Below are 18,579 nucleotides of genomic sequence, written 5' to 3' on the forward strand. Positions count from 1 at the left end.
AGAAGTTACCCATACCAACCCTTCCTCCTTACTCCTTATGCAGACCCTGCAACGGATGCAGAGAGGCAAATCAAGGAAAAGGGCATTTTGACAGTTGAAATGGCGATTTAACTGCTTGCGCCACCTGAGAGTCACCCCTGAAAGAGCCTGTGCAGTTTTATACAATGTGGCAATACTACAGAAAGAAACCATGCCAAGAGTGCATTTGGAGCAATGGGAAGATAACATGAACCCACAGAAGACCGCATGGATGGTAGAGCAGTGATGCAAACATGTATGTAACACTTACTTAAAAAATCTGTGGAAGGACTTGGAGAAAGAATTGGAACAGGGTCACAACAACCAAGCACACACCAGCACTTCAAATATTAAAATATTTATTTAGTCACAGAAATAGTTTAATTAAAAAAAAAAGACACTTAAAAAAAGGTTACAAAACAGGCACCCTTGTGCAGATAACTGTGACTGACTCTTTACAGATTCCAGTGCAAATGTTGTAAAAATGAATGAGCTGCAACATGTAACTTACTAACTGTGAGCATATTTACAGACCATGGCGTGAGAAAGATATATGATGTAGAAACAGCTAGGACTACTACCAAACACATTCAGGTGGTCAGTGCAGTCTTTAAACTGAAGTTCAAACAAAAAACAAGTAAAAAAAATTACATAAAAATACTTTACAGTATAAAAAGGTCAAGTATATCAACTGGCATGTATACTGAATATACAGTAAAAACTGGCAACAGTAAAATGAGGTCACTGCTGACAGTTATTCCATCATTCATCGGTCAGATTTTCTGGTACAGGACAGCATGGTGGGGGAACCTTAATGGGAAAAGGGGAAAATGAGCATTAAAACAGAGAAAACAGTTTTCTTATTTCCCTTTAAAATTTACACCCAGGTGGGGGAAAAAAAGAAGTGTTTTCCAGTGTCTTTACTGGATTCCAAGAAATAACAGACCCAAAAAGATAAAAAAAATGTAATAAAAAAAGTTTTAAAAAGTGGGGTAAATGTGACTGACAGCACAAGATGCTGAGTTTGTCTTTAGATCTTTTAAGCACACAGTACAGAACTGTCTGGCCGAGCCTCACTTACCTAAAGGCCACCTGTAACCTGCTGATAAACAACTCAAATAGGGCCAGGTTCTATTCTCAAGCAACCATTTCTGCCGAAAGCCCATCATATCTGGGAGACTCTGCCTCCGCTCCTCACGGGGGACTGCAGGACAGGAGGCACATCAGATCAGCCGCAAACACTTATCCATCACGGATCATTAAAACCCCTCCCCATTCGTCACAGAGCAAACCAACAGTCTTGTGTAATCGGTCACATTTACTACAGATGAGCAAATTAGTGCAAAGAAAAAAAAAAGGGTCTATTTTTTCCAATTATGCTCTATAATGTAATTTATACACTAATGAGAATACTATTAGTATATATATCCTGGTGCATGATTACACAGACAGATTCATTTGTGGCCAATGTCTTATTCTTTCCCAACACCCAGGTGCAAACACTGAACTGTAGTGAAATCCCAAAGTGAATTAAATCAAAGTGTCCACTAGGTGTCAGAACAAGCACTCATTTAAATAATGACAAAACATTTAGGCTACGTTCACATTACAAGCCACATTGCTCAAATCTGATTTTTTACTCAGATCTGATGTGTCCATCTTGACTGTTCACATTTACAAATGTAAGTTCCCTGTATCTGTGTGTAATGTGAACAAATCTGTCCCTGAAAACGCCTCACATGCGCACATTGAACCGTGTATAAACGTCACCTTCACCACCACCAAAAAAACTCTCATTAGAGAGACGACTTGTAGCTTTATAAAGGGAAACGATTGTCCTAGCAGCTCATATGTGGAGCATCTTTTGTTGGAGTGGAGAGTAAACAGCTGGTCTGAAGTACATGCTTAGGTAGAGGAGGTGGAAAAAAAGGCCAGGCTGCTTGTTTTTGCACCTACAGCTGCAACAAGAGATGCAAGGATACGAGAGAGAACGTAGCGCATGCGTAAAAGCAAAAAGACAAATTATTTCCGAATTGACTCTTCATATTCATGTTGCATGTCCATGGATCAGATACGCATCAGATTTAGGACCACATTTAAAAATTGACTCAAAATCTGATTTGAGAAAAAAGGGGAAAAAAACATACAAAAAAAAACCCCAAACAGATTTGGCACAATCACACAGCCATAAAATTCAGATCTGAGTCACATTGAGCAAAAAATCTGATTTGAGTCACTTTAGCCTGGTAATGTGAATGTAGCCCTGATGACAGAACTGTAAAGGAAAGCGAACGGCTTCACATACAAATTAGCAATTGTTACTTGTGTCTGTAAAACTTTCAGAATTCACACACACTATTTTCATCTCCCTCTTTTAGGCATGTACATCTCATACAAGAACTGAGTAAACTGATACCAAGCATGCTTTTTAGTAAAGTTATGCAAGTAGTGTAAAAACATCGTACATGGCATTTATGTATAGATCAAAACATGATCTATACATTAAATCTGTTATGTTCACAAATTTTACAACTGTTTGTCTGCCTTTACCTGGCTGAACTGCTCCCAGTCGATGCTGAACATGCTCCAGGTGCTGGATGTACTCAGCCAGAGAGCGCTCCTGGTCCTGGGATGGGGTGAGGGTGCGCTCAGAAGGGGCCAGTAGGCTGCTGGGATATCCCCTGAGAACCACATGAATTAAAATATATGAGACTAATGAGAATAACTAAAAATTTGACTACAGAATAGAAGTATGTGAGCCTGCAATGCCTGGTATGCTGAAATTGAACTTAACACTATAGCATAGTGCTGCCCTCAGGCAACAAACCAACAATTTGGTTATTACACCTTTCCATACCATACAATACCTTATTAAATATTTATTTATAATTTATATAAATATATGTTACATGCAGGATTTTTTCAGGAATTTTCTTTGTCTTTAAGGCAAGTGCAGACATGGACAATAAAACAAAATATCAAATAAAACTATATATTAACTAACTAGCTATTGTAGGCCAATAAATGGAAAAACATTAGATTGCAAATTTCCATGACTTTACCTAATTTTCCTAATTTTGGGTATTTTTATTTTTCCAAAACTTTTCCAGGGCGGGAAATTGCCATTTTAAGATTACATGACTTTTTCAGGTTTTTTTATGACTGTATTGGAAGATATGCCATGTAAAGGGTTTGTACAATGAGGTGCACAAGTGGGTCATAAATAAAAATATATGGACTATAGTAAAGCAGTACGTTTGGCTGTTTATATTTTCACTATATTCTTACATCATTGCTGTAAACATACAAAAACAGTGTTTCATATATGTTGGCTTATGCAGTTACACCACTTTTGTTAGATTTATCATGATTATGCAGTGATTCTCATCTTTGGTCCTGGATGCCTTTTACCTTGTATGTTATGGTGCTTTTTTGCTATAAAACACCTGATCTAAACGACAACCACAGGGACTCCCAAGCTTCCAAATATATTTATATTTTTAATCATTTAAGCGTTAAAGGGTTAAGTGGAACAAGATACACAGGTCTTAAGGAAAGACTACATTAATGACTGTTCAGTAAAAGGCATTTTTTTATACTTGAAAGTCCAGATCAAATTCATAACCAAGGTTGTTGTGTTTGTTACACTGTATACACTGTATCTGATTTTGGATTCAAACTGCAATTTAGTGACTGAGGGCATTAATGAACTTTACTCTGTCCTGTCCTCATCATTTATCTACATGTGCTGCATCTCCCTACACACTGATTGGTTTGTAAAAAGGTGTGCTATGTCAGTTTGGCAAGTTGCCTTTCCAGGTGTTTTTGCCTCCTTAAAGTTTGGTCCAGAGCAAACCAGGTAGGTGTGAAAGCACCTAAAAGCTTAGGAATTCATGTCCTGGAATCCTCATCATTAGACTTTACCTGTTATGCAGCCTGAAGGGAGACTTGACTGGTGGAACTAAAGGTGAGGCCAGGCCCCGCTGGGTGAGGATGTGGTCTCGGGTGGGTGGAGAGTTAAACGCAGCACCAGTCTGCTGCGGCTTCAGAACCTCTGTCCTCATAGCTAGGAAAAAGATGTGGCAAAAAGTTGGAAGATAGTACACCTCTTGATATGTTTTGTGAGACCAGCAAAGGTGATTGAGTAAATGAGAATCTCACCTGCACTGTTAACTGTGGCACTTCCAATTGAGCCTTTCCTTGTAGCCCTCTGCCATTTCCTAGTGAGGAACTTTAATCTGAGGGGGAAAGGTAAAACCATTAGTAAATTGTTCTTTTACCTTCCTTTAAAAAAAAAGGGCTACACCAATATAAGAACTGTGCAAGTGTGCACTTCATAATGTCACCCCTTCTTACTTGACAGGCAGAAAAGCATCTAAGACACACAATCATTAAGACGCATTATCAAGAAGGGCCCAGGAAGGGCAGCCAATAGAGAACGGTCTCTTTTTGCCACTGGAAGAGTTGGATGAGTTATTGGGCTTAGGGTTTGGATATGCTGTTGGTGGCAGGGGAAAGAGGAGTCACACACCTGCACCATGAATCTGGGAGATCTACAGGGACAATAGAGGGGGACCTGACTGTTTTTCCAACATGCAAAGTGACCCAACAGCCAATATTTGTTGCAACACGTCACCTGACCAGGTGGTCAACCCTTGATCCCTTCTGCAAAATCTGAGAATATTTGAGTTTATTGGGATCGGCATCGGATGTACTGTGCTATTAAACATAGTGGTCCAAACTGAAACAGAGACACACAGCTTCTGTAAATGTAGCTCAATAAATCCCTCATCAGCGTAAATGTAATATTTACATTCTTGCCCATGTGAACTTTAATCATTTATTGTTCCTGGTAACCTTTATCTTCCTTCTGATATTTTTATGATGGGTTTATTGACTCTACAAATCAAAAGCCTTTGCACAAAAAAAAAAAAAAAAAAAAAAAACTAAAACCAATCAAATCTCCCCACTATCCACTACCTGGAGATGGCGATGAGCACTCTCACTGTGCTCCTGAAGCGGCTGAGTGGTCTGGAGGTCTGTGATTGGCTGAGGGATGGCTGGGCCCCCATGCGGGCTATCAGTGCTAGTGTGGCCTGTTCACAGTCTTGGAAACCTCCAAGGAGCAGCAGCAGGTAGCGCTTCTGATACACCAGCGACTTCCTGTAGCTCTCTGCCCTCAGGTACTTCTCATACAGTCTCTGCACCTGCAGCAGAAACAAGAAGTGGAGGGGAGAGCTTTACATAAAAAAGGTCAAAACATCTTTGGAAATCTAATCTTTTAAAGTGTATATTGCACCCAATTTATACTTTGTATAATTGTATAACTGAGTTGTATAACTCAGTGAAAAAACTGTTTACTTTAACAACAATGGAGAACACACCACCAATTTTAAGTGTACATATTTTACAGTAAGCTTGTAAAGACAACAAATAAATAAATTTGCAGTTTTGCACAAAAAACATTAACTGTTCTTACACTGAAAAAGGGCTTCAATGCAAAATTAGGGTTATCTAAATTCAAATCAGAAATCAAATATCAAATATATAACATACTTGGTTAGTAGACAGTCTTTTGTTAATTTTTATGATTGTGTAGATTTGTGCTAAAGTCTTTTGCCTCTGGAATCTTGTTTTTGCTTATTTTTTTGCTTCTATATGTATATAATTCGCAATTTTGGTTGCTGATTTTATATTTGTATAAAATTGGACAAAATTACGTCCATAAAAATCTAATAACCAATTCCACATGCATTTTTACTGTACACAGACAAAGGAGTGACAGGACAGGGTCACTTCAGAGGGACAGATTTCAGTTGAGGCCATTTACCTTTTTACCATGTCTACAGTAGCTTCTACACAAGTAATAAACTCACCTGAAAAAAAGAGACACGCCCCATAGATCCACCAATAATAGGTCCTGCTTAGTTCAGTCTGCTAACTTGCAGTTCGAATTCGGAAAATGTGAAAATAAAACCCAAACTGTATTAATTCAGCTAAACTAATTTAAGACCTGAAAGGACCAGCAGATACCTGTAGAACAACAAGACTGAACAGATGGTGTGAAATTTACCTTGTTGTTGGAGAGGTCACTGAAGGGTCTGTTCTCATTGCTGGCTGTGGCCTTTGAGAGGTCAGTTTCAGCTCTGTGTAGAGCAGCATGCAGAGCTGCTTTCTCCTTCTGCCAAGTCTGCTTCTCTGCCAACAGTGTCTGCTCAAACTGTACAGGAATCTTCTCCTGGAACCAACAACCAGACACAGTTTATTACCTACTATCAAAACCAGCACAGATAGACACCATGTAGAATATCTGCTGGTTGGTAACTTATTATTGCCTTTTTTTAACTTACAATTGGTACTCAGTAGCCCAACGCAGTGCAAATTGAAAAGCGCTGCAAAAGCACAAAACACATCCATCAAAATTACAACACAGGCGCAGCAAATAGAAAAACGCGCAGCAAATAGAAAAACGCGCTGCAAATAGAAAAACGCGCTGCAAATAGAACCACAACACAACGGAGGTGAGTCACAACACAACGGAATTTTCCCGGGGGACCTTAAAAAATACTGTACCAGCTAAGCTGCGTCTTCAGTAACGTCTCGGACTTCACTATGTGTACAAAGGACAATAAGTGGCAAACAAGGCATTTTGTGAAGCAGAACTTTTAATAATATGCACACAACCGTGGTAATCACAGGTAATAAACATAACTTACTTTTCAGAAGCTTGTTTGCCACTTAAGTTACTGTCCTTTGTATACAGCTGGTACAGCATCTTTTAAGGTCCCCCGGGAAAATTCTGTTGTGTTGTGACTCACTTCCGTTGTGTTGTGGTTCTATTTGCAGCGCGTTTTTCTATTTGCAGCGCGTTTTTCTTTTTGCAGCGCGTTTTTCTATTTGCTGCGCCTGTGTTGTAATTTTGATGGATGTGTTTTGTGCTTTTGCAGCGCTTTTCAATTTGCACTGCGCTGGGCTTTCTCGGCCACCGTAGTTCTGTCTACACTGTGTTTATGTGCACCATGGTCCCTGGAGGAACGTTGTTTCGTTTCACTGTGAACTCTGTATATAGCTGAAATGACAATAAAAACCACTTTGACTTGACTTTGATTTTTGTTAGGCTAGAGGAATATGGGGAGTGTTAGGGTTATATTACCCTTCTAACTGATCACACCTAAAAAGAGGGTCAAGAATCACTGGCAAGATGGGGCACAAGTGCCCCAAGAGTATTTTACTTGTTAAAAATTATGATAACTACTTTTACTAAAAGTTAAAATGTATTTTCAAATGTGTTAAAGCCATTTTCTTCATAACAAGCCTATTGTTTTTAAAAATATTTGCTAGTAATTGATCTCAATAGCTAGCTAGCTTACTTTTTCCGTTTCACCTTAAACGGTGCAACAGACAGCATTTAAAAGGGAATGAAAAGTAAAATAAAAGCTAATAAAATAAATAAAATTTAGCTCCATCAGAGAGATTAATGAATGGACAAATCCTTAATTACTGCAGCACCTGCCCCTTTTTAGAGACATACGATGCCCTAAAGTTAACTAGTTAACTAACCAGCAGCTAGGTCACTGACCTATAGGAGATATATCGGGTTCTTGAAGGGATGTTCCAATTCTTAGGGAGAGTATTACCCCCTAAGAACTGGTAGGGGTACAAAGAAATTGGACTAGGCCTAACACACCTTGATGACAATATACATTATGATACTATATGACAAAAACCTAAACACTACTTTACTATTTATACTATGTTTATTTGTAAAACTTTAATATGTGCTATTTAACTATCAAGCATGCTATCAGAGTATCAATAACAGTTTTTTTTAAATAAACATAAGACAATTGCATTGTAAGACAACTTAATCTGGTCATAGTCCTATACTTTATTTTATTAATATAATAATTTGCACCAGAACAAACAATTTCCACACAAACAACCCATTATGTTTTATTTATTTTTATTAAATTGCATGAAGATGTAGCAGATAAAAAAAGAATTATCTTATAAAAAATTCGTTTTTAATACAGGTGCTGGTCAACGAATTAGAATAATTTGAAATAGTGCAATCATGAAATTCTTTGAATGCATTTTTTGTGCAGAAAGCAAATCAGGTGGTGTTCACCGCACCTGTCCTACTCGTTAGACTAATCACAGAACTCGTTACCTGGAAAAAAATTTGCTCAGCTGAGCTTTCCAAAAGGCCCATTTAGGCCATTTAACTGTGACACTGTTGTTTTATTGAATTAGAATAATGGAGAAACCGTTTCATTGAATTAGAATAATTTTTATTATAATTACAATCATCACTTTCTCAGTATTTTGTGGCTGCCCCCTTGGCTTGTATGACTGCCTGAAGTCTCCGCGGCATCGATTTGACCAGCTTGTCGCAAGTTTCCGCACTCACAGCTTCCCAGGCAGTGGCGATGTTCTGCTTCAGTTGGTCCAGCGTAGTAGGCTTTCTGTCGCGAATTTTCCGCTTGACGATGGCCCAAAGGTTTTCAATGACATTGAGGTCAGGAGAGTTGGCCGGCCATGCCAAAACTTCAAGCTGTTTTTTAGTGAACCAATCTTTGGTCGACTCTGCCGCATGAGCCGGTGCAAGATCCTGTTGAAATTGCATTGACAGTCTTCTTGAGGAAGCAGAGTTTCCCTACACCTCGAGCGGACATGCATCCCCAGACCATAACGCTCTGGGGAAACTTGACGGATCTTTTCACGCACTCGTGGTTGTAGGTTTCGCCACCACGACGCCAGACACGAGGACCTTGGTCACCGAAGGAGATGCAGAAGCGTGATTAGTCACTGAAGACCACTTTCTGCCAGTCTTCAGCAGTCCACTCGCCATGTTCTTTGGCCCACTTCAGCCGTTTCTCCATTTGTTTCTTGTTCAGCATCGGTTTTACTGCTGGAACGCGAGATTTGAAGCAGAGTTCGCGCAGACGACGGTAAGTGGTTGATCTGAAGACGTCAGCGCCGGTCTGCTTGTTCCACAAGTCGGTGAGCTCGGAAGTGGACTTGAACCGGTTGCTGACTGCGATCTTTCTCAGCTGCTTGTTGTCGCGAGCAGAAGTTTTTCTAGTTGGTGCGCTTGCTGCAGTTTTTCTTGAGAGCTTTGCAGACGGAAGACTGGCTGATGCCGAGCTACTCAGCAATTTTAGTTTGGGTCAAGCCTTGTTGGCGAAGGGCTTGAATTTGAGCCACTATTCCGGTTGAGAGGTCGCGCTGCTTACCCATGATTGATTTTACAACTTAGAAATTCTACTCAACCCTGACTTTAGACTGCACAGTGAACACTCTTCACAGAAAACAAAAATTTGAGCATTTATTCTAATTCAATGAAACGGTTTCTCCATTATTCTAATTCAATAAAACAACAGTGTCACAGTTAAATGGCCTAAATGGGCCTTTTGGAAAGCTGAGCAAATTTTTTTCCAGGTAACGAGTTCTGTGATTAGTCTATCGAGTAGGACAGGTGCGGTGAACACCTGATTTGCTTTCTGCACAAAAAATGCATTCAAAGAATTTCATGATTGCACTATTTCAAATTATTCTAATTCGTTGACCAGCACCTGTATATTGACAATTTAGTAGGGCTGAGTAATCTCTCACATTGGGCTTTCAAGCGAGTGTTGGTAAATGACAATGAGTCTTGGTGTAAAGGACTCACACACTGTTCATAAAGCCATAGGAGACGTACCTGTTCACTGCGTTTAAGGTTGTGCAGATCTCTCTCCAGGCAGGACAGTGTGTGTTTAAGAGAAATTTTCTCCTCGCTTAGAGATGCCAGACGCTGTGCCAGCTCAGAGTTTTCAGTCATCAAGCGCTCCACCAGAGAGGAGGTAGCAGACGAGGGAGAATTCTGTAACACAAACACAAAAAAAGCTGAGTGTATCAAGCAATTACTAATTATATATATTAATGCTTGGTCTTCTCATGACTCATACCTGCTTCTATAACTAGGTAATTTAAATTCTGCTGTGTTTAGTAGAGTAGCTCTGTGTGGCTAAATATCAGTACATAAAGATGAACCTGATGCACATCAATAAATATCACAAACCTCATTAGGTCCGGACAAAAGAACTTAAATTTGGTCAGACCTAAAAGGGGTGCGGATCTCAATCCATGGTCTGGTCTGTCCGCAGTGTGAAAACACTTTGTAGATGGTTTAAACTTTCATTACATTACACTTCTACATTACAAGTAGAAGTGACCAATTAAAGAACAGAAGAAGAAAAAGCAGTGTTGTGCCAAAATCCGACTCCCCTTGATGTGCAGGCACATCACGCAGCAGTACACGTACAACAGATTACTGCTGATGATTCCCGTATCTACTGTAACTATAGATTAACCCTTATTTATCAACAGAATAAAAGGAATCTGAGCTCATTAACATTGGCTTGAACTCTTAATCAGGATTTTCTGGTGTGAAAAATCCCATGCAAGTTTATTACCTGTGTGTGACTGATAGATGTGTGGTTTATAGATATGTTCTCAGTGTTGTGCGAGTCTCTGTGCAGGTGGTCTGCAGTGAGACGCTTCTCCTGGGGCCCCAGATCAGCCAGAGTCTGCTGTAGCTGCCGTAAATGCTGCTGATCGCGTTCACGCAGTACCTCCAACTCCAGCTACACAGAGGAAGAAAAAAAAAAAAAAAAAAATTCAAGTGAGTCTACATAAAAAAAAAAATAAATAAAATAAAATAAGAAAATATGAAACAGTAAGAACAGTCAAAGTTCTCTCATACCAGTTTCTCTCTGGTGCGTTCCTGCCGTCGCTCTTTGTCCTCCTGTGCCTGTTTCTCACGCTTCCTCTGCTTCTCCCTCTGCTCCTCCCTCTCCTTCACTGTCCTCAGCTTCTCCTTCATAGAGTCCAGCTCTGTCTGAAGCTGTGAGGCTCTCTGTCTCTCTGCTTCCAGACTGCGACTGACCTCTGTCCGCTGTGCCTGCAGGCAGAGTAGTTTATATAAGCATTACATCAGGCTATGATACCAGTATATGAAAAGGCTTACAGTAAATTATCATCTACACTACAGTTGAACCGATCAGTGTTTTAATTGGTTAATCTTTCAGCTCGGCTGGTTGATCACAGATGCAGATAGAGGGAGGGGCTTGATGCCATTTTACCTGGTTAGCTAATACATCATATTGCAGGCCTTTCATAAAGTTCTGCTAGACCTGGGAGATATTGTAAATAAATTATATAACGATATTTAACAAAACATTCACAATTCATAAGACTGCAGCCAAAATTCATCAGTAGAATTGACTGTTTAGAACTGCAATCAAACAACCCCATATGGAGCACTGTGACGTTTATTTAGATTGTCCTGCATTTTATCCACATATACAGGACTAATTACACTCGTAACAAAATACAAGATAACCTTCATAACAATCCAGTTAAAAATGTCATATTGCCCACCTTGTGTATTTACTGTATTTGTCTCTATATATAGTTTGGAATCAACACACATTAAATAAAGCTGTGAAACTCAGATCTCGCTGTAGAGAACTAAAGTGTGAAGTGATCTTATTTTCAGATAAGATTTATATTATTTGAATGTGATTCCTTTAGCTCTCTGACTTCTGAGGCTGCACTTTTAGTGGTGGTTGAATGTGCTCTAGAGCATTTGCTGGTTTGTGTGATTTGCAGTGTGTGTGTTTGCTTGTTTGCTGTTTTGTCTTTAGTCTTTATTCCCTTTCTCTCCATAAGATACACATTTCAGAAACAGAAAAATAATATATAATAAATAAATAAATAAATAAATAAATAAATAAAGCCAGACTAGCGGTTAAAATATACTGCAGCTTGCAATAACCAAAGAGCCCATACAATGAGGCTTGCACAGAGCTGCTGTAATCCTTTACACCAAAAGATGAGCTAATCTGGTCACATAATTGGCTAAATTTGAAAAATATCATCTGACCGCATTCTTTGTATCTCTAATGTACAGAAACAAAACACACAAAGTTCAGTTTGCCATGTGTCGACAATGCCAATTTTCAGACAAAGTACAAATTTGTGCAATTTGTGTCTTGTAAAGATGCTTTTCTGCAGTGGTTATTCTTACCTGCAGACCTTCCAGAGCTGCCCGCAGCGAGGTCACCTCCCCCTGCTCCCTCTGGACGTCCTGCTCCCGCTGTTCCTCCTGCCTGCGCTTGTTTTGTAGTACCTGAGCCTGCAGTCTCTCCACCATGCCAGCGAGCTCCTCGGCCTGTGTCCTCTCCTGATCCAGCTGTGCCCGAAGGTCCTGGATGAACTTCCTGTCGTGAGCGCTAGCTGCTTCCTGGGACCTGGCCTCCTCCTCCAGACGACGAGCGTGCTCCTTGGTCTGACGGGAGAGCGAATCAGACAGCTGAGCGGTATGGGAGTGCGCCTCATCCAGTTGCGTTAGGGCTAGCTGGGTGCGTTCGCGCTCCTGGGCCAGCAGGGCTTCACAGCGGGACTGCTCGATCTGCAGCTCCGAGCGCAGATTACTGACGGCCGTGCGCTCCTGCTCCAGCTCGGCGCTGAGCTGGCTCAGACGGGACGAATGCTCAGTCAGGGCGGCACGCAGAGACTGCAACACAGTTAAAGAAAATTACAGGAATGCACAGAATATTAGGCAACAGAAAATACTGCTTCTGAAAATACTTGCCCAGGACTCAAACCAATTTTGGTTTTGGTATACCAAAAGTAAACCAAAAAGTGGCTGCATTTCTATAAGTAAAGTTTACTCACATGTAACCGAGTAAGCACTGCTGAGGTAAATTTATAGCTATTCTAACTCCTACATATAGGCTTCCACATCATTCACTTTCGCTTAAACACTGGTAACATTCCTTTAGATATTCTTTACTTAAAATAAGTTAGAGTCAACAGAGCAAATCCAGATATAATGAGGATATGTCTGAATGGAATTAAAATTTTTTTTTTTTTAAATACCATGATCATTTTGTACTAGACTGTATGTTTCGTGTATAGACAGCTCTGGAAAAAATAAGAGACCATTTAAAAATTATGAGTCCAAACTGAAAACCTCTGGAATATAATCAAGAAGAAGATGGATGATCACAAGCCATCAAACCAAACTGAACTGATTGAATTTTTGCACCAGGAGTGGCAAAGTTAACCAAAAGCAGTGTGTAAGACTGGTGGAGGAGAACATACCAAGATACATAAAACCTCTAATTAAAAAACATGGTTATTCCACCAAATAAGGATTTCTGAACTCTTAAAACTTTTGAATATAAACCTGTTTGCATTACTTGAGGTCTGAAAGCTCTGCATCTTTTTTGTTATTTCAGCCATTTTTCATTTTCTGCAAATAAATGCTCTAAATGACAATATTTGTATTTGGATAGTTTATAGAATAAATCAATGTTCATTTTACTCAAAGAAATCTATAAATGGCAAAATCAGAGAAACTGATTCAGAAAGAGAAGTGGTCTCTTTTTTGGTCTCATTTTTTTCAGAGATGTATATGAATGTGTGTGGTGGTTGGGTAGGGGGGGATGGTTGTGGATAAGGTGACATTGATGTGGGTGGGGTGGAATGGGTGTGAGTGGGATTTAGAAAGGATAGTAAAACACTGTTAACTGCACTACACTTCAGCAACTGCAAAAATGAATAAAAACTAGATTACTTAATCATACATTTACCTCAGAAGTGCAATTCAGGTCATACTGAGCTACATTTATTAATGGAATTTGCATTGCTTAAGTAAACTCAATTAAAAAAGCAATTCTGAGGTAAATACAAGCATTTTGTTGGTTTGTCAGCTTAAATATTAGAAAAAGATTAGTGGGACATTTAGTGGGACCCATCAAGCATACAACCAGCAGTATCTAGTGGTCAGAGTTTAAACATCTTTACATGTGAACTAATAATTGGAAATAGAGACTGTTTTTAAACACTACACAGTATTTCAAAATTGTATGCATTAAATGCTGCACCTCTTGCGTGTGTGTATTCTGCTCCAGTGCATGCTGGCTGTTCAGTCTCTCTTGCTGGAGCTCCTCCTGGAGCTGATTCACTCGAACCTGCTCTCTTCTCACAGCCTCTACACAGGTCTGGTGCTCCTGCTCCTCATCCTCCAGTTTTAGCCTTTGGAAGACACACATTCTTTTAGACAATTAAACATTAGCCTAGACGAAAAGTTAAACAGGAGTGCTTGCTTCAACATTACCGGAGTTTGTGGATCTGACTCTGCAGCTCCTCCTGGCTTTTACAGGCAGAATGCAGCAGCTGACTGCTCTCCTGTAGTTCTGCCTTCAGCTCAGAAACCATCTTCTGTTCTGCTTCTAACTGCTTATGCTGTTCAGCTGTTCTGGACTGTTCCTCCACCAGACGACAGTGCTGGTCATGTAATTTAGTTTGTTCTTGCTGCAACTGCCTCTCCAAGTCATCAACTAAACCCAGTCCAAAAAAAGGAAAAAATGAAAAAGTTAAAGATCATAGCATGAAGGTAAACTGTACAGTATACATTCTACTGTGCAAATCCACATAAATAGTACTTTATTTTATGTAGTAATACAGTATTTATTACACAATAGATCATTTTAACTAGGTTTCGGTATCAGTGTACTTCTGACAAAAATGATAAGTCAATATTTCTCTAATTGGCTCACCAGATTATATTTGCCCCACCCAATACATAATCAGAACACTAACAGAACATCACTCCTGAGTCCTTTATTCAGGCAAGTACAGTGAACTATCAGGACACTAACTGAATACCCCTCTTGTGAGTACAGCCCAGACACTGAGTATTAGAACTCAGCTAACAAACACCACGATCCACACAAATGGGATTTTAAGCACTGGATAAGCAGCCCTTTTCTGAGGAAAGCACAGCAACGTGGTTCCGATACATCAGCACACATGCTGCGGACATCATCCTTTGGAGAGATGAGGGGAGAGTGCACCATCTACCCACCCGGAGAGAGCAAGGCCAATTGTGCTACCTAAGGGCTCTGGTAGCTAATGGCAAGCTACATTAACAGGACATTAACAGTAGTGCGCTGGACCACTCAGAGCCCAATCTAATATTTATAATATTTAAGGAATTCCACATAAGCATGAGAATAACTACATTAAGGTTAAATTTGTCATTTGTAAATAGTAAAAAAAGGTAGTAGTGATGCAGCAGTCACCTTGTTGCTGCAGTTTCTGCTGCGTCTGCATGCCCTGCTCTCGCAGTGTGTGGAAGGAGTCCTGTAGCTCTCGCAGTTGCTCCTGACTCTGCAGAGTACAGGTGTGCAGCTGCGCATGCAAACTGCGGATTTCTGCCAGGAGACTGAGACGATCTGCATTTAACAACTGCTCCAAAGACCTCCGTTGTTGCTCCTCCTGGGAAAAACACACATTTGTATTACTAATGAACAGTGAAAACACAGCATTTTTTACATGTTTAATTACTTGAACACAAACACTACTATAGTCATAAACAAATTTATTTTCATTTAAAGGTGAGGCAGACTAGTTGGCATGTTAGCTAGCTCGCTGCTAATCCTAGCTTTCTCCCTGGTAATGTAGCGAGCTCGCAGCTAATGTTAACTCCGCTTACCTTAGTTCTCTCCAGTTAATGTTGTGTAGCTTTATGCTAATGTTAGCTAGCTCTACGATAACCTTAGTTCTCCCCCCAGAAACTTGCCGCTAATGTTAGTATGTGCTTTTCCAAAAGACTTTAAGGACCCGTGGGAACCCTGGATTCACTCAAAAATCTTTCAGCGTTAATTTTTTCTCCAGTTTGGAATAATCCAATATTCATCTATCATAATGTGAGTAATGTGCCCCAACACTAGGAGACAGTCAGGCTCCTTCTCTTTTCCATCTGCATCACTGGATAGCCAGCGCACTTAAAGGAAAGTGCCAGTTCCCCAGCTCTGATACATCAGCTAATAGAAGCAAGCACTGACTCATCTATCCATGCAGATAAAGCACATGGACAACTGTCCCCAAGTAATGTTAAAAAGTCTAAGAGGTACCTGTTTCTGAAGAAGCCTTTCCAGTTGCTCCAGCAGAGATGTATGATCCATGTGCGTGTTAGTGCTCATCACAGTCTGAAGCTGAGCGTGAAGCCACTCCCTCTCGCTATCAAACACACTCCGTACAGCCTGCAAGAGCTCCCTTCGCCAGTCCACGTGATCACCTTCCGCCTACACATGGTCACAGATAATTTAAGTTACATAATTTGCCCTGTAATCAATGCCAGTAATTGATTAATTCTGTAAATAACACATCATGAACTATTATAAACCTGGTTAAAAATCACATTTCTGCTACTAAAACATTGATTATATTATACATATTAATACTCTAATTATTGTAAATTAAGTGCATTCTTTTCCGACTGTGATAAAGCAGTCTTAATGGGTGCACAGATGTGGAGGCACTTCAGATGAGGTATCTAGAGGAGCAAAGATGTTCACAAAAACCTGTCCTAATACTAAAATTCTTCTAGTTCATTAGAATGTCTATTAGTACAAATAACACAGATGGAGTTATATATAAGTCAGTGACCTTCGGTTCACGCTCAGCCATCCTGCAGAGCAGCTCCCTGAGCGACAGCACAGTCTCCTGCAAGGCACGCCTCTCCCTCTGCCAGGAAGGGGGTGGAGCCTCCTCAGAGTCTGGGCGGGGCTGGCCGGTGGGTGGAGGGCGATGGGATAGAGAGAGCACTCTGCAACTCTCCTGGTACACACGCTTCAGCATGGCCTGAGCACACAGAAGTATTAAGAGCGTTAGGAATTTAATGACCCAGGTTGTACAAAAGGTGGTTTTGAATGTGGGTTTTTGTTTTCCAAATTTAAAAAAAAAAAAAAATGTTTTCCCCCCAATTTCTCTAAAATTTATGTAGCCAATTGTCCCACTCATTTAGCTGCCTTCAACACCAGGAGGGTGAAGACTAGCACATGCCTCTTCCAACACATGTGAAGTAAATGGTTCTTTCAAATTGCAGCTGATGCAGCATTGCAGAGTAGCAACACAGCAGCTACTCTGTTCTGATACATCAGCTCACAGACGCCTTGTGTTGATTGATCTCACCCTTAGGAGTGATGTGGAGAAAGAGCACCTTTTACCCACCCAGAGAGAGCAAGGCCAATTGTGCTCTCTGGGCTTCAGCAGCTGATGGTAAGCTGCATGACCAGGATTAGAATCAGCTAATCTTAATCTCAATCAGCAATCTCCTAATCATAGTGGCAGCACTTTAGCCCCCTAGACCACTCTACACCAGATATAATTTATATAAATTATATAAACGCAAATCAAGCCATCAAGTTCTAAATGAGTATGTTTTTCAGGAAATGGCAATATCTCCATGTTTTAATTCACATTTATTTACATTTTACACAACTTCCCATTTTTTATTGGTAGAAATAAGGTGCCATACTTTACAGATGTATAAAGAAGACAGAATACCTGCAGCTCAGGTGAAAGCAGTTCCTGGCTGTGGTGCAGGCTGTCTGAGACACTCTCTGCGAGTGGATCTGGATCCATGCCCCTGCAGCGCAGGTACTCAACAAAGTGAGAGTCCAACCACTCCGCATGTTCCAGGTCCAGCTTCAGTTTGGCCTCAAGTTCAGAGCTAACATCTATATAAAAAATAAAATAAAATAGAAAAAAGATGTGCTTAGACCTCGTCATATTAGCAGTAGCTAACTAACAGGACTGGGAAACAGACGTTAATTGTGCTGCACTCAAGCAACATGTGTAAGAGTCACTCACTGCTGCCATATCCATCACTGGCCCACTCAGGGATGGAGACGGGGGAGGCAGAACAGAGAGGAGAATGAGATGAGTTCACATCCAGGTTCTCCAAATCTTGTACCTGACAAAGAAAAACTAAATATTAGTGCCTCTTTAAAGAATCTCCTAAATTCACTCTGACAAAAGCATATTTACCTTAAAATAACATTTGCAGACAGAATAATACTAATATATGATTAAGTTACACAGTTTTGCACAGTTCTTGTCAGTGTTTAATCCTGTAATATTACTCCCATCAATACACATACACTTGTCCTGTAAACCAGGTTTGTCCAGAAATGCATGTATAAATGTCCTTTACAGTTGGCTCCAATCAAAAACAACACTTAGACTGTTTGTAAATTTAACTCAAACAAATGGAAACAAGTGAAAAATTTCACATGAAGACTTAAGAGAGAAATTAAAAACCAAATATTACACTAGTTGTCTGCAAATAAACAATCACAATCAGGGTTCATACACTATTTAACCAATAAATACCCATGATTTAATTATGACTTTTCCATGTCTTTTAGGCAAACTTTCATGACCATACGATTTTTAACACATCAGTGCTAACATGGACAATAAAACCAACAACAAACTGAAACAATAATTACAATTGATTACAGTAGGCCTAAAATTAATCAGATAAAACATTCACACAATCTTTAATAATAAAATGCGTGTCAGATCCTGAGAGCTCCATTGAATAGGGCTAAATTACCGAATTAACTCTGAGCTGACGTATTTGTTAGCTCAAAATAGATTTTCTCCATCGATAAATAATAATAAAAATTAAAAAATTAAAAAAAAACACAGATTTGT

The 18,579-nt window shown here is 39.9% G+C and overlaps 1 protein-coding gene across 4 annotated transcripts in view; it reads right to left on the bottom strand.

Annotated features, from left to right (window-relative positions):
- Nucleotides 1-360: 360 nt before the first annotated feature.
- The window catches only part of pcnt (pericentrin), a 70,026-nt gene continuing 51,807 nt past the window's right edge, over nt 361-18,579 (bottom strand). For all 4 annotated transcript variants that reach the window (XM_049479156.1, XM_049479158.1, XM_049479157.1 and 1 more), the window contains 17 exons: nt 17,731-17,833; nt 17,425-17,597; nt 16,525-16,719; nt 15,990-16,160; nt 15,156-15,351; nt 14,189-14,411; nt 13,956-14,106; nt 12,092-12,580; nt 10,766-10,963; nt 10,476-10,646; nt 9,722-9,883; nt 6,092-6,256; nt 4,999-5,225; nt 4,180-4,256; nt 3,943-4,084; nt 2,569-2,699; nt 361-828 (listed from right to left, as the gene is read on the bottom strand). In XM_049479156.1, the coding sequence (XP_049335113.1) occupies nt 785-828; nt 2,569-2,699; nt 3,943-4,084; nt 4,180-4,256; nt 4,999-5,225; nt 6,092-6,256; nt 9,722-9,883; nt 10,476-10,646; nt 10,766-10,963; nt 12,092-12,580; nt 13,956-14,106; nt 14,189-14,411; nt 15,156-15,351; nt 15,990-16,160; nt 16,525-16,719; nt 17,425-17,597; nt 17,731-17,833 (3,018 nt within the window). In that variant the 3' untranslated portion in view covers nt 361-784. The remainder of the gene's footprint in view (nt 829-2,568; nt 2,700-3,942; nt 4,085-4,179; nt 4,257-4,998; nt 5,226-6,091; nt 6,257-9,721; nt 9,884-10,475; nt 10,647-10,765; nt 10,964-12,091; nt 12,581-13,955; nt 14,107-14,188; nt 14,412-15,155; nt 15,352-15,989; nt 16,161-16,524; nt 16,720-17,424; nt 17,598-17,730; nt 17,834-18,579) is intronic.

Source organism: Astyanax mexicanus, chromosome 5 (assembly GCF_023375975.1).
Source record: "Astyanax mexicanus isolate ESR-SI-001 chromosome 5, AstMex3_surface, whole genome shotgun sequence".
Classification (NCBI taxonomy): Eukaryota; Metazoa; Chordata; class Actinopteri; order Characiformes; family Acestrorhamphidae; genus Astyanax; species Astyanax mexicanus.